General features: G+C 43.4%; 1 protein-coding gene across 4 annotated transcripts; it reads right to left on the bottom strand.

Annotated features, from left to right (window-relative positions):
• Positions 1 to 4,178: 4,178 nt before the first annotated feature.
• Positions 4,179 to 26,972, bottom strand: KBTBD11 (kelch repeat and BTB domain containing 11). 4 transcript variants are annotated; one of them, XM_038132462.1, is made up of 3 exons: positions 24,252 to 24,270; positions 12,526 to 12,657; positions 4,179 to 12,083 (listed from the first exon to the last, which is right to left on the bottom strand). In XM_038132462.1, the coding sequence occupies exon 3, from the start codon at positions 12,006 to 12,008 to the stop codon at positions 10,236 to 10,238; it is 1,773 nt and encodes a 590-aa protein (XP_037988390.1). In that variant the 5' UTR covers positions 12,009 to 12,083; positions 12,526 to 12,657; positions 24,252 to 24,270; the 3' UTR covers positions 4,179 to 10,235. The 4 variants fall into 4 exon arrangements, with proteins under 4 accessions (XP_037988390.1, XP_037988387.1, XP_037988389.1 ...); XM_038132459.1 differs by lacking the exon at positions 24,252 to 24,270 and adding an exon at positions 26,582 to 26,972 and having other exon boundaries at positions 4,181 to 12,083; XM_038132461.1 differs by lacking the exon at positions 24,252 to 24,270 and adding an exon at positions 26,810 to 26,947 and having other exon boundaries at positions 4,181 to 12,083.
• Positions 26,973 to 27,704: the final 732 nt, after the last annotated feature.

Below are 27,704 nucleotides of genomic sequence, written 5' to 3'. Positions count from 1 at the left end.
AACTGGCCCCTTTGCCTTTTTTAGTGCTCCCAGAGAGCTGGGAGAGTTCAAAGAAAGTGAACCTATTGTCTGAATCCCTTCACATTTAAACTGCACCTGAGGAAGCCCTGGGTCTGATGAGGAGACCTACACTCCAGCTGTTTCAAATACAGTAGCAACATCAAGGGTAGCCACTGCAAATCCTGATTTTTTTACTGCCCCTTCAAAAATAACTTTTACAAGTTCCTTTTTACCACATGTAAGCTGAGCTTTTTTCTTGGCTCTTGGGAATGAAGGGCAACCTTGTAATTTGAGTAAGAGGAAGCCTGGAAGCGTGCTCTCCCCAGAGACCTACAAAGGAGTAACAACTGAGCCGCTGTGCCTCTCTTGTGTTTGGGAGAGGGAATATACAGCTTTGCTCCTTTCTGCAGGCACTGAGCCAGGCAGTCTGGTCAGGAAAGCAGTGTGAGCCAGAACAAATTCTGTTCCCCATGGCCTTCCAGTTGCTGCTTACAAGAGAGTATGAGCAGAGGCACACCTCTTCTTGCCCGGAGGCTCAATGCCCTTAGCTAGCCTAGGGGTAAAAATGTGTTACAGGCATACGTAGTGATAGGTACTCTGACACACACCTGTACACCAACAACCTGCTCAAAAAGTCTGATGTAGCAATGACAGAGGTATGATGAGTCAAATGACAGGCTGGGCTCCTTCCCATTAGTGTGTCAGCCAGCTGAGTAAGAGCCAGCATGGGCTTTTTATGGACCAGGCTTGTCAAACATTCCATATGCACGACCATCATACCTTTATACTCCAATTCTGTCAAAGCCAAACCAGACTTACACACAGACAGAATCTACATTTAAATAACACTGGATTAATTGAAGAAGCACTTTAAAAGGACATATGAAGGAAGCTGATTATTAATTAGGGGGTTTCTCTCAATTTTTCTTTCAGTAACTATTTTGAAATACCCCATTTGCTTTAGAATAGGGTGATAGAGCTCTGCACCTCCAAGGAGTGTTACTGAATCACAGTCAGAAACAGCATTTGCTTTCAGTAGATAAATAGGAGAAGAGAACTTCAGTAAGAATGTAAAGCAAAGAGGTTCATCTTCTCTTAATTTGCCCATGGAAGCTCCTGCACCATACTGCTCTGAACCCAGGAACCCTCTCCTGGACCTGCATTATTTTGCATTTTTGTAATAGTTTAAAATGTATTTTTAAGAAGACTCTCTGTCTGTCTAGGATTTCACTGTGATCTAAAAAGAGACTGGCAATGATGGAAAAACTTTATTTGCTTTATTTGCATTCCCTAAAGTTATTTTTAATCTCAGCTTTTATTTCTCTAGTTCTAATGAAGATCCTGTTTTTCTTTAACTAGAAATATAGGGGATAGACAAATAATCTGTCATTGAGGACGACAGATCTGCTTACCTGTGCAGAATAGAAAAAAAATCCTACAAATTTTCTACTGTCAAACTCTGCAATGATTTTTCACATGTGCAAAGAACTGCAAATCAGTGGGTAAGGGAACAGAATGGGATGAGACATGGAGGAGGGGATAGTGATGACACAGGAAAAAAGAACCACCTTCATCTGTAATGCATGAACAAGTTGTCAGTAAATTAGTCGCTGACCACTGAGATAATGGTTTCTGAATGGTGTGGGAATTAACTTTATTCTGCTGCAGTTTGTGCTCTTACTTTATTCCTCAAAGACCTCCTACCTGGTCGATACTTTATTCCTGCAGTTCCTTTTTCCTGGAGCTGCAGTTCTGAGGGGACTAAAAGCTCAGGTCAGCTTAACAAAAGGTGCTGAACTCTTGCCTTAAGTCTGCCTTATGACTAATTTAATTGCTTACAACTTCCTCTATTTCCTTAGGACTAGCTCATGGTTCCATTTTGCCAAAAAGCAGATGCATTATGTCTTCCACACTTCATCTAAAAATTTAGGGCTAAATTAAAGGAAAAAATTATCAGGCTGTAGAAGGAAAGTTTGCCTCCTGAGGAAAGGAGTTTCAATGATTTCCAATAGGTAATTTTATTTTTCCAAATTCACAGACTTCTTGTGTTACCTAACGTTGAAATGTTTGGATAGAGAGGCAAATATGTACAACCTCTAAAGGGGGAAAAATATGAGAGAGGTAAAAAAAGAGAAGACTGTATAACAAAAAAAGACAAAGAAAAAAAAAAAAAACCAGGCAAAAAAAAAAAAGAAATACTAAAAAAAAAAAAAAAAAAAAGGAGGATAAAAAGTCATCACCTTCAAGACTCTCCATGTATAAGCTGCTCAGTAGGGAATTTGAGAACTGGCATTGCCAGCACAGGGAAAGAGCTCAGCAGTCAAGGGCACGGCACAAGACAGCCAGGCACGTATCATTTTCTCTCTCCTTCCCAAGGACACCACATCAGGACAGCTGTCATTGACAGGATGCTCATTCAGCTCCTTCTGGTCACTGCTCACCACCAGTGACCTGCCAGGCAGGAGTCACTGCTGTCAGGCACAGTCGAGCTCCTCTCCCTCTGCCTGAGCTTGCTCACCAGCAGCTGCTCCAGTTGGGATTTATGAGACACAGATCCTCTTCACACTCACTTTAAGAAGAAGCCTGCAGGTACTGCCACATTTATTGCTTCCCGACCTTCTTTTAGCCACATGCTGTTATTTGCCTAGGACTTCTTTCTTCACTTGACAGCTGCCTAGACAATGAGATCCTGAAACAGGAATGGAGTTTGTTTCTAGGCATAGCCCCAGCACTAATAGCTACTGATTTGAGTTTCCTTTGTCCCCACCCATGATAGGTACATCTGTCCATAGGCTGTAAACTCATGTTTGATTACATGTTGTTCACTTGATAATTACTCAGTATGACATGGGAGTTCACAGCTGTGTGTGACTTCCCTGTTTGCACAGTCTAGCAACTGAAGATTTGTCTTTACAGCAACACTTCTCTGCCTTCAGGGGAATACAGGCCAGCGCCATCTGCTTGCAGATGTTTTTATATGAAAACTTACTGTGAATTTTGAATACATGAGGAAAAATTATGCATTATACCTGGAAACAGGTAACAACAGGGGGTTCTGTGTGCCCATATTAAGAGGTCTTTGAAACCCAAATATTTTGTGCTACAATTGTTTAGTTTAGCATTTCAGAACTGGAAAATTAACCATGGCACAGGTTATTGGACCCAGTCACATAATTTACCAGACTACACCTGAAGCTTGAGCCTGGGGCCTAAGCATCCAGAGAGATGTAGGTGCAAAATGTTCAGTGAATCAAGCAGGAGTATAGGCTTGAGATAAATTTAATTGCCATGAAACTTCCCAATGTGTAGTTCATAACACAGAGAAAAATGAAGAGTTAAAAAATTATATTCTAGTGAAGGAAAAAAACCCAAAACACATTCAAGTGACTGACTGCTTGAGTCTTATTCGATCAGAGCTTTTCTTTTTGTTTTCCAAAGGAGGTCCCCAGTGATTTTATAACAGACTCAAACCTCTGGGGCTGAATGGAAAAAAATAAACTGGTAATCTAAGATGTTTGGTTGAGCTATTCCAGATTTACCCTGGTTTAATCAGCAGCAGAATTTAGCCCTTCTTAAGAAAATATAAGAAAGCTCGCATATTGCAACAGGTAAGGAAATAACAGAAATTACAGCAAGTCCAACCCCACATAGTCTATGAATATTGCAGTTTTCAAACAGGTCATATGGCCTCATGTCAAGCAAAATATCTGATGAGAAAATAAGTAGGAGACAAAGTAGGGAATTTAAATTGTATTTGATGCTGCTTTTACTTATGCTGCTGCAAATCTACACCAGCCAAAATCTGACATGTGGGACATAATACAGGAGAGTATCCTGGAAAAACCTACATGTAACTTCAATAAATGAATAATGCAATTTAACATACTGACAACAAAAAAGAAAAAAAATGAAATAAAAGTTAAGTGGAGTGTATGCTAATCGGCATTTAGGAAAATGCTTTCACTGCAGAATATTTCAACTTCCAAACACCCAGAGCACTGTGAAATGAAAATATTCCTTTTTTTGCTTAGCCTTAGAAACATTTCCTAAATATTTACCTGTCTGATAATTTGTATAATTTTGTCTTTGCTTTATAAGAACAAAAATTATACCTTTTACTGATTGGATGGATAACAAAGAAAAAACAACAACTACCCAGAAATCCCTAATGGGGAGCATAAGCGTTTTTAAAGTATTTATTTCATTACAACATAAATTGGGAGTACATAAAAAGCTTTATCTATATATGCTTCAAAAATGAAACTATTAATACATCAGTTACACATATAATTCACCTGAACTGTGAACAGTGTCTAAAGAATTTGCATTAATCTGCTGAAAGTGGCAGCATCGACATTGTTATTTCATGATTCCACAGATTTGTCAAGGATTTATCCACTAAGACTTGAAAGCAAAGCAAGAGACTCCTGCAAAAGGTAGCTTATTAAAAACTGTGGTGGTTTGAGAAGGATTGCAGGTGTAAAGTGGTAAGAAGTAGCAATATAATTGGTAAAAAAACCTAGCCTGTTCAAGAAATATTTGAAAAAAACCTGGCCCTATAGTCATCACTGTTTCAAGTACCAACTGTAGTTTCCCTTCCCGGCTAGTTGTTTCAACTTGATATACAGAAGGTACTTTTGACTCTGAATTCATCTCTTCCCTCCTATCCCTCACTCTCATTTCTTTCCTTTGAGTAATTTGTGAAAGTTAGTCTCCAAAATAGCATGCTGTTGCAGTTTAATCCCAACCAGCAGCTCAGCCCCACACAGCCACTCACTCACTCACTCCTCCCAGTGATTTGGGAGAAGGGGGAATCAGAAGGGGGAAAGCAAGAAAACTCAAGGGTTGAAATAAAGACAGTTTAATAACCAAAGCAAAAGCTGCACCTACAAGCAAACCAGAACAAGGAATTCATACATGGCTTCCCATGGGCAGGTAGGTGTTCAGCCATCCCCAGGGAAGCAGTGCTCCAACACACATAGAAGACAAACTCCATCACTACAAATGTCCTCCCTTCCTTTTTCTTCCCCCAACTTTATATGCTGAGCATGACAACAAATGGTCTGCATTATCCCTGGGGTCAGCTGTCTCAGATGTGTCCCCTCCAAAGCTCTTGTGCACCACTGCCTCCTTGCTGGTGAGGTGGGGTGAGGAGCAGAAAAGGCTTTGGCTCTGTGTGAGCACTGCTCAGCAACAACGAAAGCATCTCTATTATCAGCACAGTTTTCAGCAGAAATCCAAAACACAACCCCATACCAGCTACTGCGAAGAAAATTAACTTGACCCCAGCCAAAACCAGCACTCCTGCTGATTCCTAATACCAGTGGGTTCATTCCAGCAGCTCTCAGTATGCCAACCCAGATGAAACATGTGTGCTCACATACTCTGAGCGCACAATTTTACGGAGCTTGTGTGTCAATCTCTGCTTTTAGTAGCAGTAATATAAAGTCAGACTAGTTCCATTAACCTAGTAAATGCATGGAATTATGACAAACTTGCACTACATTACCTCAGAGTAGGAGCTGAGGCAGGAAATAGGTAAAAACATACTTTGCTACAATAGTAGTCCGACTCATACTATTGGTAATAGCCAAAGAGCCGCTCTGCTAAACCAGTGCCAATCTGGTTTGCAAAATAACAGCAGAAAAAAGACAAATTAATAAAATGAGTTTTACTATGACGGCTCAACAGTACTACTATTTCCCCTTCTTTTGCTTTCTTAAGTTTCCCATAAGCAATGCTACTGGGAAAAAACAAAAAAGCCCAAAGGTAGGATTCTGTCTAGATCTGGATTAATTCCAGCAGAAAACACTACATATCAGTCCAGACACTAAGCACCAGCACCACTGTTAAGTTTTATGATCATGAAGGCTAACACATTTATGGAGCAGTCAACGGAATACATGATGTAAATCAGGAAAAGCAATAGTCACTCATGAATAATGGTAATTAAGATACAGCACTCTGAGAGCCAATCAAACAGCACAGGAGAGGTATGGCTTTCATGTGAGTAATTTATTCTTTCATCACTTTAAATTTTACCAGGTATTTATTTACAAAGAAACTTTCTGTGGATAGAATTTACATCATCAACTATATTTTTAGCCATTACTAGGGTATGATTAACATCCTCCCCATGTTGCTTAACAGTGCCAGTTTTGATCAAACTGGATTATTCTTTTGCCAATTACTTTTTTGACTTAGTTTCAAGTGTAAACAGAATCTGTACACATGCTTTTGCTGCAATTAAGATTTCTATTTTACAGAACCAGTTAGTAGATAGAAATAGTAAAGTTTCATCTGTTAATAGCATTTCTTTATTGAAATCAGGATTTAGTTTTAGGTTCAATGAAGGCTTTAGGCATTTCATTGTTAGGGACTGCAATGCCTCTTGACTAAGGGGCACCCCTGAGAAGAATTCAAATTACCTGTTTGGCCACCCAGTACAGCGCATGGAGGAACTCACCTCAGACTGGTAACCCAAAACACAGAGCCTGTCTGCAAAAGCTTTCCAAAGAAAACACATCTGATTGTATCAACTCGTACTAAATCTATGCTGAATTACCCATCCAGGAGGTGGGGCCTGGGATCTACTCAGAACTCAGTGTACAGGAGCCTATCTTTGTGTGTGAGCTTTTGGAGGATTCGCATGAAGCTCACCCCTGAGGAAGAGCCGCAGGAGGTGGTCCTGATGTACTTCTCCTGAAAAACCATAGAGATTTGAGAACACATGCACACACACACACAAACTGCAAGGCCCCAGTTCAGTCCTCACTAAGCTTATGGGAATTCAAGCCTAAATTCTCTAGAAGACTACCTTGAAAACAGGAGTAGTCTAGGGAGGAAAAAATTACTCCCTGAAAAATTAGGGCAACTATCTCCTGCATGTCCCATTAAAATGGGAGGACTGTAAGATTCAGGGGGAAGAAAGACAGCAGGGCAGACTATGTCCCTCTAGCTAGTCTCAGATCACTCAGTGAGGATGACTACCTTGACTAACTCCAAGAGTTCCTTTAGTCCATTGACAACCAGAGGGTGGGAGATGTGGACTGAATGCTTGCTTGCAGGCTAAGAAAGCACACACAGGTCTCCGTGTTCCTATGCAAATATGGTACACTTCAGGTACTCCAGGGAAAATGGCTGATTTAAAAGCAAAACACACATGCAAACACAACTTGAGGGTGGCCTGGCCTTCTGGTTTGTATCTAAATTAAACCCTATTACATCAGTGGTTTCTGGATATCCCACTTGGTAGGTAGGTGTGGAACTGCTCTGAGCAGTTCCAAATGGGTGGAGGGGAACTGCTCAGCAGCTCCCCAAGTCAAAAAGACAGTTGTTGCTAGGTTTAAGTAAAACTGTAGGATTCTGGAATGACAATTTCAGTCTTTAAATGCCTGAAGACTATCTAAATTATGGTTTTAGTTTGGGGGCGGGGGGGGCGGGGGTTTCTTTGTGAAGACAGAACTGGGGGAGAAAACAATTCTCAGCAAACCTGCCTCAGGCCTACCAGGGAGGAAACAGAGGCCACAGAGTAGGAAATCTGGCTAGAAACACGCCTCTGTTGTTAATCATCAGGCTGTGACTACACAGTGTACAAAGGAAACAGATTTGATAGACAGCTACTAATGAAGCCCAGACTCTCCCCACTGACACTGTGTACACAGTGAAAGCAGGTAAGCGTTTGATTCAACTTTTTTTAAAAACAGGAGCTAGCAAAAACACAAACCACTGCAGGTTTTTTGAACACTTATTATTGTAGAAATGTATTTCTTCATAGTGTACAGCAATAAACACTGGAAGAAAGGATATGGTTCATTCTATCCCAAAAGTTTGTGGATTATTGTCACATCTTAAACCAAGGAAACTTCCCAAAATTCATTTAGAAGCATTTTCATGCATTAGCAGAATGAAAATGCTTCATTAATAGTAATGCAAAACCTGTCTTGATACCTCACTACACTGTAGTATAAGAACTATACTATGTAAGTCTTTGAACTATGAAATTGCCTTGTATTGCAAGATAAAACAGACATTTCCTTGTGTTCCTGGTGATGCTACTATTTCAAAATCTGGCCTAGCACTTACATCTCTAGTTGAAGTATGCACCTAAGCCTTGCATTACACAACTTGAAATACTTTCTACAGTTAACATAAAAATTATGCTGAAAGCAAACATGTAATTTCTCTTTCCTGCTCAAGCTACAATGCTGTAATTTAATCTAGAGTAAATATTTCCAAGGATTCTCATCTGAGAATTAAATCAAATATTCTGTGAAGGATGTTAAATTCCACTGCACCAGCCTGTACTGAGGCTAAGATAAATGTCACACTCCACAGGCCTACAGCTCCTGCCTGGCTGATGCTTTAATTAGCTCACTAGGGAACAGGCTCACTTGGCTAAGAACTTTTATGACTGGACCACTGTTTCCTATAGAATGACTAGCCAGATCAGCTGCATTAAAAACCCTGTGCAACAACAATGAAAAGAGAAAAAAAAAACCCAAATAAAGAAAAGGAAAGAATTACCTATGAAGTTCACTATTCTCTTTTGTACAGATGGTGTCTCGTAGGACAGAGCCTGCTGCCTTCCTTTGGAACTAGCAATTATGTGTAAGAATGCTAAAGTCCTGTTTAACAAAAACATCTGAATAAAACATAAAAAAGATCTGCTTTTTCTGATGCAAGGTCCCTATGTCTTTCTAAAATATGAATCTATACTAGACCTTTGAGTATAAACAATTCTCTTCCACAGTCCCTGCGAGTTCCATGCTGAATATACAGCATTGTACCAGCAAAAACACAGGTTCTTTTTTCAGAAAAGGTTTCTCAGTGATTTACCTAAAGCTAAAACATTTGCCTTGTCTACTTATTTTTTTTTAATATAAAATGCATAAAATAAATGCATATGCCCTTCTCAATATAGTCTGTCTGTGTAGACATTTCATGTTTTCGAGTTCTGAGTAACATGACAAAAAGTGTGCTCCAACTTTCCACAGGCAGGAAGAAGTTTTGTATGGTTTTGCCTCATTTGGATGCTGCCCCACAAGCAGCACTCTTGGGCAGTTTAGAATCACAATGACAGTGTATGCCATCAGCACGTGCTGCAATTAACAAAGACTTATTGATTACAGCAATCATTAGTTCAAAATAAATAAAGCATTCTCTCAATCAAAAGACAGGGAAGTAACATCATGCTAGTGCACAATATAATCAATATGTGTAGCACATTCCTATTTTCCATGTCCCCTTTTGATGGTCTTGAAAATAAGTGGGAAAGGCCTTTTGCCACAGGTTGGTTTAGGTTAACCTTCCTTGACCCGCAGTTAATTAAAGAGCATATGAAGTACAAAGTTTTTCCCCAGCTCTAGTGACATACATGGTCATGTCAACTGGTTGCAATTTGAACAGTTTCAGTTCATTTTTAATTCAAAATCTCTGATCAAGAAAAGTAATAAAACAGTATCTTTTCATAGAGAAACCACTGCCTTTTTCAATTAAAGAACATATCAACATTTCATAACTACCATAAAATGCCACAGTTTAGAAAGGTAACTTGACTTTTTTTTTTCTTTTTTCTTTGCATTTCAAGCAAAACATGTGGCTCACATTTGTGTTACTTAAAACATTAAGTTTGGTATCTGTTAAATCATCTGTGGTTGAAATTCCTGGGACTAATACAGTGCCACAGCTTCCTTAAACTATCTATTGCACCAGAAATGAAAGGCTGCGATGGAGATGTTCTTCCTATACTTTTTAAAAACAGGAAATAGTTGGTTTAATGCAGCTAAACTATGTTGCCAGCAATGTTTATCCCTCAGTATCATCCAGAGGGGAAAAAACCACAAATGACAGAAAAGGCTCCAGCCCAGATTGCAACTATGTGTAAACACACAACCAACACTAACGTCCCATTATGACACTGTTGTCAAGAATATTTTAGAAATCCAAGTTTAAAAATGTTTTTCTCAGATTGGGGATTGGCACAAACATAATCCAGAGATTATCCTTTATAGCAGCTTTTACTTTTGTGTGCTTGGCTTTTCACACAAAGCCCAGCAAACATGAGAAGAGTTACAACTGAGTTAAAACCAGCTCAACATCTTGAGAGCAGAGAGGAGGAAAGGGGAAGTCCCTTTTCTCTGCAGACACAACAGAGACGGTCCCCTCCATAGATGGGAGTTTGTGGATCTGCAACCCAGCTCCCCTCTCAGGAAGCCAGAGGCAGGCTGGCCACCTTACAGTGGGAGGGAGCCCTCCTGGTCCCCTGTTTTGTCCAGCCTCTCAGGCAGGGTAAGCACGAACGGTAGGAGGACACCCTTGGCATCCAAAGGAGCTTTAAGAAGCTCCCCATCAAAAGTTCCCTTGAGCCCACCATCTGCTTCCACCTCACCGTCCTGGGCTAGGCTGAAGCGAAGGGTGCCGGTCCGGTTGACGCAGTAGATGGTGTTGCCCAAGGGGGCACAGCGGAAGGGCTGGATGGGGCCACCGCTGGGCCGCAGGCTGGCACACTGGCTCCAGCACTTGGCCACTGTGTTGTACCGGAAAACTTCAACACCACCGCTCGTGCCGCCGCCTGGGCCCTGCTCCCCACCACGGCCACTGCTCACATCAAAGCGGTAGATGAAGCTCTTGAAGGCCACCATGTCAGCAGAGCGCCGGCGGCTGCTGTTGTAAGGGCACTCCTGCCACTCGTCACGCTTGGGGTCATATTTGAGCAGGCGGTAGAAGAGGGAGCCTCCTGACACATAGATCTCTCCGTTGCAAGTGGTGGCCTCGTGAGCCACAGCAAAGGCACCCTTGGGCAGAGGTGCCACAGGGCTCCAGCGGTCAGCCCGCGGGTCGTACCTTTCCACAGTGAAGAGGCACTCGCCCCCCACAGCATAGAGGTAACCATCCAGGGCCAGCAGCTTGAGCTGCGAGCGGGGCTGAGCCAGCGGCCGCACCTGGCTCCAGGTGTCAGTCAGGGGGTTGTAGCAGAAAACCTTGTCGGAAAGGCGGGCCCTGGGTTCGCTGCCCACCGGCCCCGTCACAATGCCCCCTGCAAGGAAGAGGTAGTTGTGGAGGACACACATGGCACAGCCCTTGGCATTGGCCTCCTCGGGCAGGCGGGTCAGCACCCTCCACTCACCGCTGCCCTCCTGGTAGTAGTGAATGAGGGAGCCGCTCTCCTCCAGCGACACCACGGAGGAGGGACTCTGTGGCCGACTGCTCTCACGGCTCTGTGGCCGGCTGCCACCACCCGGCCGCTCGAAGGCGTCGCTGACCTCGGCCACCAGCAAGCAGGGCCGGCCGGCATCCATGCGCTGCTGCAGGATGAGGTCCCGCTCAGCGCCACTGAGGCGGCCGTAAACGCTGGGCTCCCGCAGCACCTCCAGGTAGTGGTCACTCATGAAGCGATAGGCAGCCTCCCGCAGCTCCGCCAGCCGCTGCTTCTTGGCCAGGCAGAGGAGCTGGTAGCAGTTGCCGAGGCAGAGCTGGGCGCGCATGGCCTCGGCGGCACAGTGCAGGGCACAGGGCATCTGCAGGACGCGGGCGCCGCTCACCACCTCAGCCAGGTTGTCGTGCCGCACCTCGCCCATGCGGGCCGTGTACACGTAGTCGATGAGCAGCCGCAGCGCCCCGTAGCTCACCCCCTTCACCCGCAGGACGTCCCGTGAGGCGCGGGCACGAAAATAGTCACTCTTGGCCGCCAGCACCGACTTGTGCGCCCGAATACGGCGGCCCGACACCTCGATCACCAGGTCGGGCTCCTCCGGCGGCCGGTCCCGCGGCCCCACCACGTCCTCATCCTCCTCCTCCGGCTGGCAGGCGGCGTTGTTGATCTCCCACTGGTTCTGCACCACTCGGCCGCCGGCCGCGGGCGGCTGCGGCTCGGCAGCGGCGGCGCTGAAGCAGAGGGAGGAGCTGAAGCCGCAGGGGGCGGCCGGCGTGGGCGGCGGCGGCGGGGGGGGAGCGCCGTTCGCGACCCCGCTCTCCTCCTCCTCCGGGGCCGCGCCGCTGCCCTCCATGGAGCCGCGCTACCTGCGCCGGCGCCGCGCCTGGTCCGTGCGGAGCGCTGCCGGCCGCCGCGGCGCGGCCATCACCTGCGGAACAGACCCAACAGCGCTCAGCATCCGCGCCTTCCTCCGCTCCCCCGCGGCTTCTGTCCCCCCCACCTCTCGCCTCCCAGGAATAGCGTTCGGGGCCGAGCTCTCGCAGGCGCGGCCGTCTCTGGTTTCCGGGGCTAAACCGCCGCTTCTCCTTCCCCCGGGGGATCCACCCTGCGGCTCGGCCGCCTCCCGCGGCCAACTGCGCTAGCTCAGCCCCCGAAAGCCCCAGCTGTTCTGGTGGGACGGGGATCGCCCCGATGAGCATCTCAACGGCCTGAAAAGCAAGTCTGGTTTTGCCATTGCTCTGCAGAAATTTTAAGCAGTCTGCAGGCACTGCAGTCCTTTTCATGATAACTGGTCCCTACACTGCGCTGGGTGATGAGCAAAAGTCTCCTTTAACGGCAGATACTTAGGAGTACTATCATAATGTATTCACCTGGTGCAACTGTTTCAGTGGAAGGCTGAGGCTGCAGTCTATTCTGGAAGGCGATTCCCCACTAGCCAAATTTGACTTTGCATGACCTTCAGGAAGTTCTCTTCGTATCAGTGTTCCTCATATGTAGTTCCCCTGTATAAAACAAAAATATTATTATTTTTTAAATCGAGAGATTCTCTGTTTAGTTAGAAGTTTGGGAGCATTAAAGTTATGTCTCCTTTAATAATATATTATTAGAATATCTTAAAGAAAGACACTGTAAATATGCTAATAATCCTAAGTGTTTATGAAACACATGAAAGTATTTTTTCTGTATTCGGGACAAGAGCAATCTCACATTTGTGTAGCAGCATGTGTAGCTGTAAAGCATTAGCAAGGTGTTAATCAGACTTCATAAAGATTGCTTCATGTCTTTATTCAAAGATTCTTGAATCAAAAGTAGAAGCAAGGAAAAAAAAAATCACAATAGATAATTAGAACATGAAGTCTCTCATGGGAAAAGGCAGGATACAGGGAGGGCATAGCTGTAAGTAGGTTAGTCCTTGTCAGCACAATCACCACCCAGTTGTACCTTCATTTCACAAGTATAGTTTTTAGAATTTAATGAAGTGCCATTTTTTTGCCTCATGTTTGTTTATGAATTTCCCAGACTTGGAACCAAGCATCAAAACCCGGTTTAAGTTCTGATGAGTGACACATAAAAATTGTCTGAATGTACTTAATATAATAGAGTAAGTATCTCCAGCCCTGATTCTATTTTTAAGTAGGTTATTAATTTCCATTAAAATCCCCTTTGTCAGTTTTTTCCCAGTCCTCAAGGAACACTCATTTCTATGTAAAATATGCATTGTGGCTTCCTTTTAGTCGACATGATTCATTTACCCTGTTGTTAAATTAGCATTAGGGAGATTTAACTTTTTAATATTTTTTTTAACTGAAAGCATAATTGGTAAGTGACATTGTCTGGAAATCCCTGACACAGACAGGAAATCTAGAAGCCCATGCTTGAAATGCAAACTTTACTTAAATGATAATATCAGTCTTCCCTCATGGCGCTTTATTTTGTGCACTTGCCCAGTAAAGGGCTTTCTACTACACTTGATCACATTCAGTTACACTGAAATGAGTGCTAAGGTTTGAGTTTTGGGTATTGGAGACTTTCAGACCACAACACCACCATTTTAAAACTTATTAGAATTAGTAGATTTCACCAACTTTGTATTCCTCATCTGAGTGTTTAGAAATCTGGGACTTAGGAACTTTCTATGACTGTATGAACTTTGGCTAGCTTTAGTGGCAGACTTCCTGCTGTCCAAACCCAAACTCTGCAGGTCAAGCTTTACTGAGTTTTCTCAGTAAAGTCTTAACTAGACAAAAAGATTTGCAGTGATCTGTGCACACTCAGTGTGTCTATAGAAGATGCAGACTGAGCAGCATCCCTGTTGATGTGATTATATTTTTCATCAAGTCTTAACAGTACACAGAGCAACTACTGCAAACAACAATATTCTGGCCATTCCTGACACACCTCACTTCTGACACCACTTCTCCTAACTTCTACTTATGTACCCCCTCTACAAGAAGGATTGAGTAGCTTCAGATAGTTTCAAGATCTTGGTCATGGCTTGATTTTGCAAATGAAACTATAAAGGAAGAATGAAAGAGAATGCTACAAAAATTAGAAGAATGGGTGATTAAATGTGGAAAGTCAAAAACACTAACTCTAATACCAGTAATCTCTCTCTACAGTGAAATCTATTTCTTGCATTATGTCCCAAAGGAAAATCACCATTTAGAATATTCAAAGTAGCTAAAACAATAACCAGAAAAACTTATCTTTTCAACTTTCTCAGATAATGGGAAAAGAAAAAAAAGAGATCCTCCTCAAGCACAGTAATCATACCTTTTCCTACATTCAAATATCTGCTTGGTTTCGACGTTTGATTTGACACATTTGAAATGTTATTGAGAAAGAAACTTGTAACAAACATCTGTGTTAACCCACTGCAATTCCCCTGAGAAAGCGCAAGGAGAAGGAAGGACTGATGGCATTGCTTGCTAATGGGAAGCAGCAGAATTCTGAAGAAAATTATCCTCTAGTATATCCAAAGCTAATTACCAAGAATATGCTGAATTTAATGCTGAGCATGAGAAGGATTTCAAGTACCACATACAATTAAGGCAACAAGGAACTATATGGGGAAGCTGAAGACTTAGAAAAGCTGAAAGAGGGTTTGGAGGATTTTGCCAATGACAGCAATGACCACTCCTACAATCCCAGCACCTCTGTCCAGCTGAAAACAAAATACAAGAATTACACAAAGATGAAACTGAAAAAAACAATTCAGAGAAGCAGTGGAACCTTTCCATTATTGAGCAACACGACTGATCTGAGTTAAAAGGTCATGGATTTAGTATGAAACAGGAAGATGCTGAAAGGGCCTGATGGAAATACAATACTGAACTCCTCCGTTCTTTTCTTACCTACAGTGATCAAAGAGTTGTACTGCTGTGCTGGCAAGACAGAATATTCAAAAAGTACAGAGTTGCAGAAGATACTTGATAGCTGTGATGATTCAGAAAAATTTGACCACCCGACAATCTCATTTGGTTTAAAATAAACTTGGTTTTAACATTTTTTCAAAACTCACAAACAGAATAGGTACTGGAAAAGGAAGCAATTTGTTGAGAATACATGGTACCTATGGACTGAGGTCACCTTTTATACTGGAGACTTTTAAGTCAGAAGCTGAATTTCTTGTTCTGAAAATGTTTTCATTATCATGGGTTTGGTCTAGGGATGATGTAATGTTAATGGACAGAGGAGCTGCCAACAAACATGAACTGTATTTACAGACTTGGCAATGACACACAATATCCTGAATGTGTGGCCCCAACCTCAAATGCTGTGAGACATTGCTCAAGTAACAGAACAGATAAGAAGGCACAGTTTTTCTGAAAGAGAAACTGTAATAAAGAGCTGCAGGTAAAGTTTCCTGGCATTGCATTCATTTGGCAGTCCTTCTGATAAAATCCAATTAAATGCTTGTATTGAATTGTTCTCTCCTGGTTTTTCTTGTGCAGTGCCAATGGCCTTTGATCCAAACCACCTCCTCTAGCAAGACCCACTTTCTCCGGGGAATATGTGCATGTGGGAGGAATTGGGTTACTTCTCTCCAGTTCACAAATGGAAACAGCTCTGACTTAGTCTCATAGTAAATAAAAGCAGTGCTTTCCCTACCATAAGCAACTCTAATTTACATAAGCAGGCTTATCCTCCCCAGGAGACTTACCAGTTCAGAAATGACAGAATACCATTCTTCTCTACCTTAGTCCAGAAAAAATGCTTTTAATAAAAATTTGGACTGCCAAACTTTTACTTCAGTAGAGAAGTCCCTTGGGATAGGGGCGTAATCTGATTGAGAGGATTAAGGCATCTAAAGAGGCAGGATCATCAAAAGAGAAATAACATCCCTTATATTTATTTTTAAAACTAAACAATGACTTGAAAGTAGAACTGGCCAGGGTGAAGTGTAGGCAGTGTCAAGTGTAGAGTGGTTTGCATATTTATAAAAATAGTCTGCAACACCCCTGGTCACTGAGTAGATCTGTGAAATTTGGAGGAAAAAATGTTATTTTTTGTAGATGGGGAAAACATCTGGAGCATAAAGATGCCATTTCTCTGAAAGGTCCTGCACTGTTGGAGCCCATTACAGATTTAAACTCTAAACCTTAAACACTTGATTAAGCTCCTATTTGTAAGAAAAGAATACAATTATCTTTCAATGTGCTACCTCAAGCAAAACAGCATAAAGAATAATTTCTTTTCTCTCTCTTTTTTAAAGTTAGGTATGTTACAATCCTAGTGTCTTGCCCTGACTGCTGGATATATATGGCTTTTATAGTATTGCCTTCACACTCATGTGTGGATTCAAATTTTGACCTCTCAAAGAGCTGTAATTTTTTGACAATATGTAGTAGAGGTATGAATTTGTCTTTATCTCATAACTACAACATTTTCATTTTCATTTCAAGAATTGCAGCTTATGACTACAGACCACACAAGAAACATATGGACAGCAGTTCCTCATCAGAAACTCAGGGGAAGAAAAGGCTGTGTGTGTTTGGGCAGGGAGGAAGAGAGAGAGGAAATAAGTCATAATAAAAATATTATCAAAAGCTTGATTAAATCAATACTATAGCTAACAAATCTAAACCAAAAATATACAAGTTCTAAACAGTCCTCATGACCAGAGAAAAGGTTTCCTAACTGTGATATCCATAGAGACAAACATTTTCTAAAAAGGAAACTATCTTTCTGAGTTCCTTCCAGATTGGACTCTTCAGAAATAGTTAGGGAGGAGTAGTGTCTCTCAGGAGTTCTCACAACAAAAAGGAAATAACACTCCTACAAAAGAAAATCTAGCAAAGATTAAGTGCAAGTTTTCTCCAATATGCCTCAGAGGAAAGAAAGTCTAACAAAAAAAAAAGAACACTCAGAAACAAGCTTTGAGTGATTTCAATACCTTTGGGAAAAACTCCAGGGCTGATGTGGTGTCTTTATTACTAATGCACTACAGGTCAAGAGGTAAATATGGCATGGCAACACCATACTGAATGTAACAAAACCTTTTATGCAGAATTGCTGCTAATTCTACACATGGGCTCACAGCTACACTTCTAAATATGATAGCATGTGGTCATGTCTGTGATAAACTGACGTGTGGTTGCTTTCATCGTAACTGGGCACAGATAACACTCCATTAAACTGACAGCAGTACCCAACACACCAGCATGGTGCTACAGCTGAAATGATGAATGCAGTCCTTGAATGTGTGTACTGGGAAATACAGAGTACCCACAGGGAAAAGGTTACCAAGGCTACCTTTCCTCTACAGCATTAGCAGGTTTGCCATGGAACATGGTGGTTGAATGGATGGAAGCACGTATGCTCAAGGCTTTACATTTTGGAAGTAGCATTTAAAAATCTGTGAAGACAGAGAAGAGTACCCAATTATTTCAGAGACTTAAAAACCCCACTTTAGTGAGAGACTCAGAACAGCACTTTGAAACCAGACAAAGGCTTACTCTGTCTCCACACTGCACAGCAGCTCCCAAGCAAAAAGGTGATACTTAGCCTAGAAACCCTCTAACAGCCACACAGCTTTGGAGAAAACGTGGCTTGTGCTAATAGCCTGGAGAACTAGTACAGCAAGCCTTAGTCGGCCTTAGAAGTGCAGAGCTGACACTTCTTCAGGGCTTGGTATGTTTGCTCTGTGACTTGATGACTGTGCACAAGTGTAGGCACATGAAAATTCAGCATGCTGAAGGCTTTCTTAGGCTGGTGAAGAAACCCTAAGCAAACCAAGTGTAAGCATAAACAAAGCAAAAGATTTATGCTGCTGAGGGGGAAAAAAAGACAGCTAGAGCATATTGTGGTTAATTAAAGTTTAATTGATGGGAAGAGTGAAGGATGGGCTCAAGGAAACCTACAGAATAAAACCCAAAAAGTGCATTGGAAGAGTGAGAAAACTGTCAGGGTATAAATATTCAAAGACACAGAAGCATCCCATGGAGAAATACACATTTTCACCCTGCCATACACTTCTGTCAATACTTGATTATGGTTCATGTAGGAGGCAGGATGCTGATCTACGTGGACATTTCATGTGACATGGGAAGATCCATATTCTGATTCGATGAAAGGGATCTTGAGTATGTGCTTTGCTGGATGGCACTTGGGAAGCAAGGGTAAATAAAATTTGACAAGAGCAGACCAGTTGATCTAGAAATCCTTTCTGACCTTAAATTCTGAAAATTGCCACACACCAGGAGCACCGACTTGAAGAAAAGCATCAACTTGTGATGATTAAAAGCCTCATTTAAGCATTAATGTGCAATGTACTGCGATGTGGTAATGTTGACTGCAGAAATGCTTTTCAGTATTTAACTGTATTGCCAACAAATTGCAAACATATTCAAAGTTTCTATGAACACTTTGGCAGTGTTGGTGCTAACAAAGAAGGAGAAGAATATCCACTGAGAAGCCAAGTTCAGCAAACCAGCAAATTAGTTTAGACAGATTTTTGAAAATCAAAGTACAGTCAGCCTTGGTTTTGCATTCCAGAACAGCACTCGATCTCCATAAATGTACTACACTCTGCCAACACACCTGCCCTGTATTGCATTTAATACAGGAGATGGGGCAACAATTTTGGAGTAAATTAAATTCCTGCTCTAAGATAAAACTGGATTTTGCTTTTATATCATTATGGAAAGGACATACAGATTGAAGAGCCCAAAGCACCAGAAATCAGCCAAACTATGTCACCATTGTGCTTGAGAAAGACTGAATGTGAGAGGTAACAACAGACTTCAAAGGGAAGGAAACAGTCCCATTTTTCTGAGACTTATATGTAGGAAAAGAAAGTAGATGAAAAACTTCTCTAGAAGGCAAAAATGAAAATACTTTTTTTTCCCCAGAATATCTCTAGATCTGGTACTTAAGAGAAAAACAAAAGCCCCACTTTTAGAAACTGAACTGTTTCACTGGTTTATTGACAAATTAAGTAAGTAATGCTAAGAAAGGCTGAGGTCCTTTAGATACATGATGAATGGCACCCTTCCCATTTTTGGAGCTCATATATGGTTTCTTTGCCCAGATATTTCTTCAAACTTAACGTTTACAGTCATTCTAGCTGCAACTAAAAATTGCATTATAGGCAATTTGATTTCAAGAAAAATTCCAGGTTCCTGCAGACATTGTCTCTACACCGACTTTGGACTGGATTCAAATACGGAGAGATCAGCCACAGTGCTAAACACGGCAAAGGCTGACTTTGAGGGCAGGTTTATCTGGCAGCTGGCAATGTAGCAAAGATATAAGACCTAAGACAGCCAGATCAGATAGCAGAGCAAAGCCTCCAGCATGACAGCCCTAATGTGAAAGAAGGAAAGGAATCAGCTTGCACAGACTTCTCTCTGCCATGAGAGAAATGCTGTTGGTACAGTACTTTGCTGTTGGTCCCATAACTGTGACCTACTAGGTTACTCACAGGAGTTTGACTTCTTTTGTTGTAGTGCACATTCTTTTATTTTATTTCATGAAAATCGGGCCAAGGTAGATAGACATTGGGCCATATTCCCACACAGAATTTATCTGTGGGTGGGATGCACCTCCCAGTTCTCCTGCAAGAGAGACTGATGTTGTCTGTCTGAGCTGCACAGCACTTCTGTAACCAGCTCCTGGAATGGAATCTGGAACATAACACACAGGTTCTGCACACATATGCATGGGTGGGTACAATTAGATGCCAACTGATTTGGATCCTCAAAAATAAGTGCATGAGAGCTACCAAGGGCTAGCCAGTAAAGACCATGGTGAAGTGCTTAGCTTGTGTAATCAAAGGACTTCTTTAGTTCCTTCTTTAAGTGCCTCAGCCCAGAATCCTCTGCAAAATATACCTGAATTACTTTAAAAGATAGCAGTACTGACTTTTGCTGCTACTTTGCCTTTCTGTACAATAATTAGAGCTCTGACCAAGCCCCATGGCAAACTTGTCACTACCCCTTCCTTTGCCTGACAAGACTAAAATCCCCAAATATCAACCAACTGTCCTAACCATCAAGTCGATGAAAGAAGGGTCACTCTCCGTCAGACTAAAGCAGTTACTACTTTTCAGAGAAACAACAAAAAATGTTTTTGAGGGTGGGGAAGAAGAATCCTGGGTTCTGCTCCCTGCCAAAGTTTCTGTACTTCTTCCCCTTGCCTTTAGTGGATCAGGGCTCAGCTATATTGCCTGGAGATCTAAGCCATTCTGTCTTGTGCTAAGACTGAAAAACATTTGCACTGATCTCAAAGCAGAAATGCATGCTGCAGTTATAGGTACTTTTGCAGCAAGCCTTTACTATCAGCCTGTAGGCTGTCAGCCCAGATTTCACCAAACAATGGGAATGCTTTTAGCAGCAATGATGCAACTGAAGGCTTAACAAAGTATGAAATGACTTTATGTAATCATTGGAATTAAAATGGAAAGAAGAGAAAATTGAGTGTAATGCATGCTGTTTACATTAGTAGGAGCTAACACTTGCTGACCATTCTGAGACAGAAACAAAATAGGTTTCTATTAAAATACTCTTATTTTCATGAGCTGACACTTTCTGCCTTGGATGCATAGCATTTTTTATAATAATGTGAATTTCATATGCTGAGCCTGAGTGTTCAGGCCAAGGTTTTCTGGCACTAATTTCTGTGACTAAGCTCTACTTCTACAACAAGAATTTAGAGCAGGCAATTCAGTATCTCCCATTAAAATGTTTTTTCCATTGAACGAGGCAGACAGGTATCTAAATTAAAGGGACAGAAAAGATTGCCTGGTTATCTAATCTTATTTCTGCAAGAACAGGCCAAAGAATTTTATTCCTGTACCAAGCCAGTAACTTCTGGATCAATTAGGTCAAAACGTTGTTCTGTTCAGATCATTCACCTCACGTCTATTTGGTTTCTCTGTTTTGGCCAATGGCCTTGATGGAAAAGCAGGTGTCAAATAGATCATCCTGAATACCTTGCAGAAATGTACATGCTGCTTTTCACTTTGGAATTCTCTCTCCCCAGAAGGATCCTTGCTCTTTCTGAAGAGACATCCAGACTGGCAGCACAACCATGAAGGGTGATTATGATCACAGAACTGTCCCATCTGCTTTTGGACTTTTTGACACGGAGTAGAAGTAAATACTGTAGTATGTCTGACTAATCCATGACTCAAACTTGTCATTTTCAAGTGCTACAGAATAAAGGGCTGCTACTGCATGCAGTTAAATATGCAGCATGTTCAACAGTCACGGTGCTATCCTTGCATTTATTAGTTTGCAATCTGGACAGAGGTGTACAGCCAGGACCCAGAATAAGAAGTAAGACTTTTACATCAGAATGCTAAACACAGAGAGATGTTTGGTTTTATGGTTATGATTTGGGAGCTGTGAGAAGAAGCTTAGATTCAGGGGTCCTGGCTTGTGGTTCTGACCATTTGGAGATTTTGATGTTTCAGTCAGAAGTCTAAACTTCGATTAGTTCTGACTAGAAAGATTTTAGATATACATCAGTAACATCTCAAAGCAGATACTGAGGCTTTTCAGCCGCTGTCATGTGAAAAGCTGCCTGATTTTGGGGGTACAAGTCAAGTATTTATTTCCCATAAGGCTACAAAATGTCTTGGCAGAAATATTGTCCAGGTATTGGACTAACAGATTATTCCAACTCTCTTGCCTGTCTCAAAGGTCATTCACAGAGAATAAGTGGTACAGACCTCATCCTGAACAAAAAGAAGCAGCACCAGTGAATTTTATCACATGAATGCACATGAACAGTCTTTGCCCTCGTTTTCCTAAGATCAAAATTTAAAACTTCTTGGGACATATGGCACTGACAAACTCCAAAACTCACACTACAATACACTCAAATGACATTTATTTTTGCTGTTTCTGCATCTACTGTGGAAACCAAACTTCAAAACTCAACTATCAATTGCTATTGAAGAAGTACGTTTATGTACTGCTCACTTCCATGGCTTTGAAGAGAATGAGGCTTGTGATAGTAGCCTGCAACTAGAAACTGCCACCTAAGTTTCACAGAGAATTTTGATCAAACCAGACTCTGACATCACCTTAAATCCCAACCCCAGTGCAGTCAAGGAAAATTCCCATTGACTTCATGAGCATCTGGATTTATTACACTGTTGTACCAGCTTTGAATGGCAACGTTTTTGCAGTGGGAGGGCTGCAGCGGTGGCTTCTGTGAGAAGCTGCCAAAAGCTCCCCCATGTCTGATAGAGCCAGTGCCAGCCAACTCCAGGACAGACCCTCCACTGATGGGCCAAGGCAGAGCCCATCAGTGATGCTGGTGGTGCCTCTGGGATGACAGAGTTAAGAAGAGGAAAAAGCTACTGCGCAGGAGCAAACTGCAGCCAGAGAAGACAGGAGTGAGAATATGTGAAAGAAACAGATCTGCAGGCTCCAAGGTCAGTGCAGAAGGGAGGAGGTGCACCATGCACTAGAGCTGAGATTCCCCTGCAGCCCTCGGTGAGGCAGCTCTGCCCCTACAGCCCATGGAGGTTAATGGTGGGGCAGAGATCCACCTGCAGCCTGTGGAGGATCCTGCACTGAAACAGGTGGATGCTGTGGATGCCATGACCCTGTGGGAAGCTCACTCTGGAGCAGATTTGCTGGCAGAACTTGTGACCCCTCAGAGGGCCCATGCTGGAGCAGTCTGTTCCTGAAGGACTGTACCCAATGGGATGGACTCATGCTGAAGCAGTTTGTGAAGAACAGCAGCCCATGGGAAGGACTTATGCTGGAGAATTTTGTGGAGAATCTTCTCTCATGGGAGAGACCCCTTGCTAGAGCAGGTGAAGATTGTGAGGAAGAAGCAACAAAGACAACGTGATGAACTGACCACAATGCCCAGTCTCCCTCCCCCTGTACCACTGGGGGAGGGGGAAAGGTAAAGAATTTAAGTGCATAGTTAAGCCTGGGAAAAAGAGAAGTATGGTGGGAAGATGTTGTTAAGATTTGGGTTTATTTCTCATTATCCTACTCCAGTTTCCCTAAGTCGACTCTGTTTTGCTTGTAACAGTAACTGGTGAGTGATAGCTCACTGTGCTTATCTTGACCCACGAGACTTACACTTTATTTTCTCTCCCCTGTCCAGCTCAGGAGTAATAGAGCAGCTTTAGTAGGCACGTGGCATCCAGCCAGGGTTAATCCACCACAACTGTACACACAAATGTAAATGGTAGCTTTTTTGGAACTAAAGCAATGCAGGGAGTTGCAGTAAAAAGAAAAGATGAAAGAAAGCTACAGGATAAGAGAAAAGCTCTCCCAGGAATGGATTTGTCTTTGACTGATGGAATCAGAACATTTGTCTCACATGCCACTCCCACAGCAAAGGGTTGGCTTTTAGTTCTTACTGTCTAACACCTCAAATATGGGTTGCAGAAATAAGAATTCATTTCCAGAGCTTAGGGCCTGTTTTTTCAATCTGCTTACAAGAGAGGGGGAAAGAAAAAAAAAAAAAACCAGAACTGCTTCCAAGAAAAAAAAAAACAAAACTATTGTATAACTCTGACAGGTTGATAGTTTGAAATGATTCAGAAGTCCAGGAGCCTGCCAGCAGTTAGAGATCCAAAGCTGAGATGCAAAACTTACCTAGCTCCTTAAGTACTCCTGGAGGACTCAGTGTCCAGAAAAACAACTAAGAGCTTGTGCTAATCTATGAATGCATAAATGTAAAGTAACTTCAATTAATGCAAATCATGTTGTGACAGACAACATTAACAGCATGGAAGCTGCTTGACCAACATATGTTGATTTGTATAGAAAGATTGTGGTTTCTGGCATGTTTCCAAGTGAGTTAAAAAAGGCTGTCAATCTGTCTGTTTCAGCCAGAGACACAGCAATGGCAGCTTGTAAAACATCCCACCTGAAAAGCATTTCTGTGACACATCTTTCTTCTCCCCCTGACAAACGGTACAAAATCTATAGAACCCCTGGATTTTTTCTCATGCTTGTTTTGCATTACATAAACAGACTTAACTAATCATGAATCCTGCCATCCTCACTGACGAGGTATAAGAAAGAAACTGGGAAGTACCAAATGTGCAGTGCAGAATAAAAACACCAAGCCAGCTCTTTTTTGCACTAACACTCAATCACCCATATACAATACTGACCCAGTCTTGTAATCCTTCTGAAACCAAAACTGCCAGTTAGCATCCAAGAAGCATTTTAGGATGAAGAAAAGGGTGCAGCATTGCCAATCAATTGGTCCTGATCCTGCAGAGAGTTACACACAGATTTAAACACTCTGTTCAGAGGACTAACCCCACTTGTAATGCCAACATCTGCAGTGTAAACTGAGTGCTTGCTTAGTTAACTGCAGGAGGAAGGCAAAATCTCTGTCAATTCACTGGTGTTGTCACATGGTGAAGAGTTCTGGCACAGGGAATCGGGCAGGAATGTATGGCCCAGGCTAGGGAAAGAGCAGGGTCCCTTCCTGCTCAATGAGATCTCAGTCACACATCACGTTAAACTGGTTGTCAAATCCTGAACTGCTATAAAGTAATTCTTCTTCAATGAAAGGAACTAATCATGCCTGCTCGCTGACAAAACAACACTGAGATCAAACATGAAGCAGAAACAATAGATGATGACAATTTCACTGAAAAATAAAACACCAAGAGTAAAAATGTCATGTTCTGAGAAGGCTAATGAGATAAAATACAATGAAAATGAGCTCATTTTTAAATGGGTATTTTCAAGGATGTGAAATGGCATAAAATGACTTCCCTGCTTCTGTTCAGAGGCAAGAAACAGACTCCCAGCTGCAATGCTGTATAGTGTCAGTAGGGATAAGCAGAAAAATCCCTGCAAAATCCACAAAGGTTCTCACAAAGAAAACAAAAGTATTAAAAAAAAGTTTAATTCCACGTTAAAAGAAATTGCAGGATTTCCTTTCATGTTTTATTATACCCTTCTTTAGCAGTCAGCTGCCCCTAATATCCTCTTGCAACAGGATACTACAGGATGCTGGTAAGTAGGATCTGGATGCAGTCATCTCACCACATCGTCGTCTCTATGGTAACCTAGGCCAGCCCTAAATACTATAATCCTGCTTTACTGTAGTAAAGCCAGTTAATGACTTTAATTGAATGTTCCTGCCAAATAATGGTGCTCTAATATTTATTGACATTTCAAGTCTGTCCATCTCTTTGGACTATTTGTTATATTGAAAAGCAGTGCAAACACAGCTTTTGTAAAAGAAAGGAAGCTACTACAGATTTCAGCCTTTTGATATTATCAAGGTGCAGTCCTGCAAACTCCAGCTTCTAAGTGGCACCACTGACTTCAGTGGCTCCACTGCCAGGAGTAAGTCCTGCAGAGCACAGAGGAGCTGGGGCAGGCAAGGGACCAGTCCTTGGCTCTTGGCAGGTTGTCATCAGACAGTGCCATTAGCAGTGGATGACCAGAGCATCCCACTGGCATGCACTGGATGTCCTAATTAAAGAGTGAATAAATGCTGTGTGATGGGTCCTGGGAAGAGGAGAATGCAGAACAAGTAGGATGGGCCAAGCAGTTAAACAAGTGAGGAAATACTGCTTTGTCAATACAACTGACAATTTAATTATTATTTTCCACAAATATTCCACTTAATTCCTTTTTGGGAGACAGATGGTTAAGTCCCTGGAAAACAGAGAAGACCTTTTGCTCCTCAGATCATACAGAAAGATTGTTCTATTTTACTGCTATTCTATTTTTTTATTGCCCTAATTTTTTCCCTAGCTTTTTGCTCCAGTTTTCTATTGTTTGGTTTAATTGCTGTGGAAAAGCTTTACAAAATATTATAATTTCTAGAGGGTTTTATTTTTTCCTGATGGGTGAAAAAAGTTGGCTATAGGATTTAATACTATCATTTTCAGTACTATGCGTAAGTTTGGGTTCAGAAGTCTGCTTTTTGTTGCTTTAAATCACCAGATATAAAAATCTACCTACTGAAATTCAGTACAAGTTTTTTTGAAGCATCTTCCACCCTGCCAAATCCTGCACGCGTATGTTCACCCAGGGCTTGCGTGTGCTTTTAGCAGGATGGGGTAGCACGCCATGAAGAATTTATAGCGGGAAGCAATCTCCTGCTGTTACGCATCCCTAAACGTTAGCGTAGAGAGTCATTTAGATTTTTAATAGGTCAGCAGGATAAAAAAAATAAAATAAAATAAAATACGCAGGCATCAGGGTTGGCTCCTCTGCGACATATGGAGAAGGGATATGGGGATATGCCCGGCCTCCCCGCTGCCCAGAGGAGGTGGATTAAGGGGGCCAGAGGAAAGAGAAAAGAAACACGATTCAACCTGACAGTGCTCCAGCAACCCCTCTCACACACACGCGGCTACCGTGGCTCCACGTCGCGGTCCTTACCGCAGATATCGGCAGACACCGGCACCAGCCCTCCCCGGACGCTCCGCGACCCTGGCCCCGCTCCCGTCCCGCTGCCCCCCCCGCTCACCTTTCGGCGGCGGCCGGCGAGCCCCGCGCCGCTCCGGGGCAGCTCCGGCGGCCGCGGCGCCCGGCCCAGGCAGCGGGAGCGGGAAGGCGGCTGCGAGCGGCGCCGCGGTGCCAGGCGAGGCAAATGGCTGAAGCGCAGGGGCCGGGCTGGCGGAGGGGCCGGGCGGGCGCGGGGCCGCGCTCGGCCCCTTTGTTCGCCTGGCAGGAGGAGGGAGGAGCGGGCACGGACCTGTTGCTGCTGGCGGCGGCTGCCGGCGAGGGGCAGCGGCCGGGCGGGGAGCGCCGCGGGCTGCCCGCGCTGCCCCGCGGGGCTGAGGCGAGGCGAGACGGGGCGGGCGGCGGAGCGGCCCCACCTGCCCGCGCTGAGGAGAAACTCCCCCCGTGTGGCTCCGGGCGGGGAGCGCCGGGCCCTCCCTCACCTCCGGGCGGGGCCGGGGAGCCGTGCCGGGGGTAAGCGGGGCGGCGGCGCCGCTCCCCTGCGTGAGGCAGGGCCGGGGGCTTTGCCGCAGGAGCCGCAGCGCAGCGCCCCGGCTGGAGCCCCGAGGGCCCGCGGCCCCGGCACCGCCCGCTCGCTGCGGGAGGCGGCGGGGACGCTGCCCGGACCGAGCCTCTGGGTTATTCAGGTGTCTGCCGGCGCAGGTCACATTTTCTCCTGCGCTTCAAAGCTGAGACTCTCATCAGGACTCCCAGAATTAGACCCGCTCTTCAGTTTCTTGAAAACCATTTCACATTATGTTGTTTGTACTCCGGGTCTGCTCCCGACACAGGCAGTGGTACCTAACCCAGCTCAAATCCCAGCGCAGGCTGCAGTTTGATTTCTGCCAAGACGGCAGACGTGCCGCCCTAATCCCTGACCCATTTCTGGTGCTGGGATATATCTTATTGTCTTTCCAGCATATAGTTTTTCTATGAAACTGCTGTCTCAAAACACTATTCATCTGCAGGTTTTCTCTTTTTCCCTCTCCATGGACTTCAGGGACCTGTCAGACTGGTTCCCCTGCCGTGCCCAGTGAGTGGCTCCTGGTCTTGGGAGACACTCCTGAGCAGACTTGAAAAGCTGCTACCATCTCCTGTCTCAAATTAATTGCTTCTGTGCTGGCAGTGTGGCCATTGCAGCTCTATGT

Source organism: Motacilla alba, chromosome 3, assembly GCF_015832195.1.
Source record: "Motacilla alba alba isolate MOTALB_02 chromosome 3, Motacilla_alba_V1.0_pri, whole genome shotgun sequence".
NCBI classification, from domain to species: Eukaryota; Metazoa; Chordata; class Aves; order Passeriformes; family Motacillidae; genus Motacilla; species Motacilla alba.
Note: the sequence above shows the minus strand (reverse complement) of the source record. Positions and strands in the feature narration are given on the sequence as shown.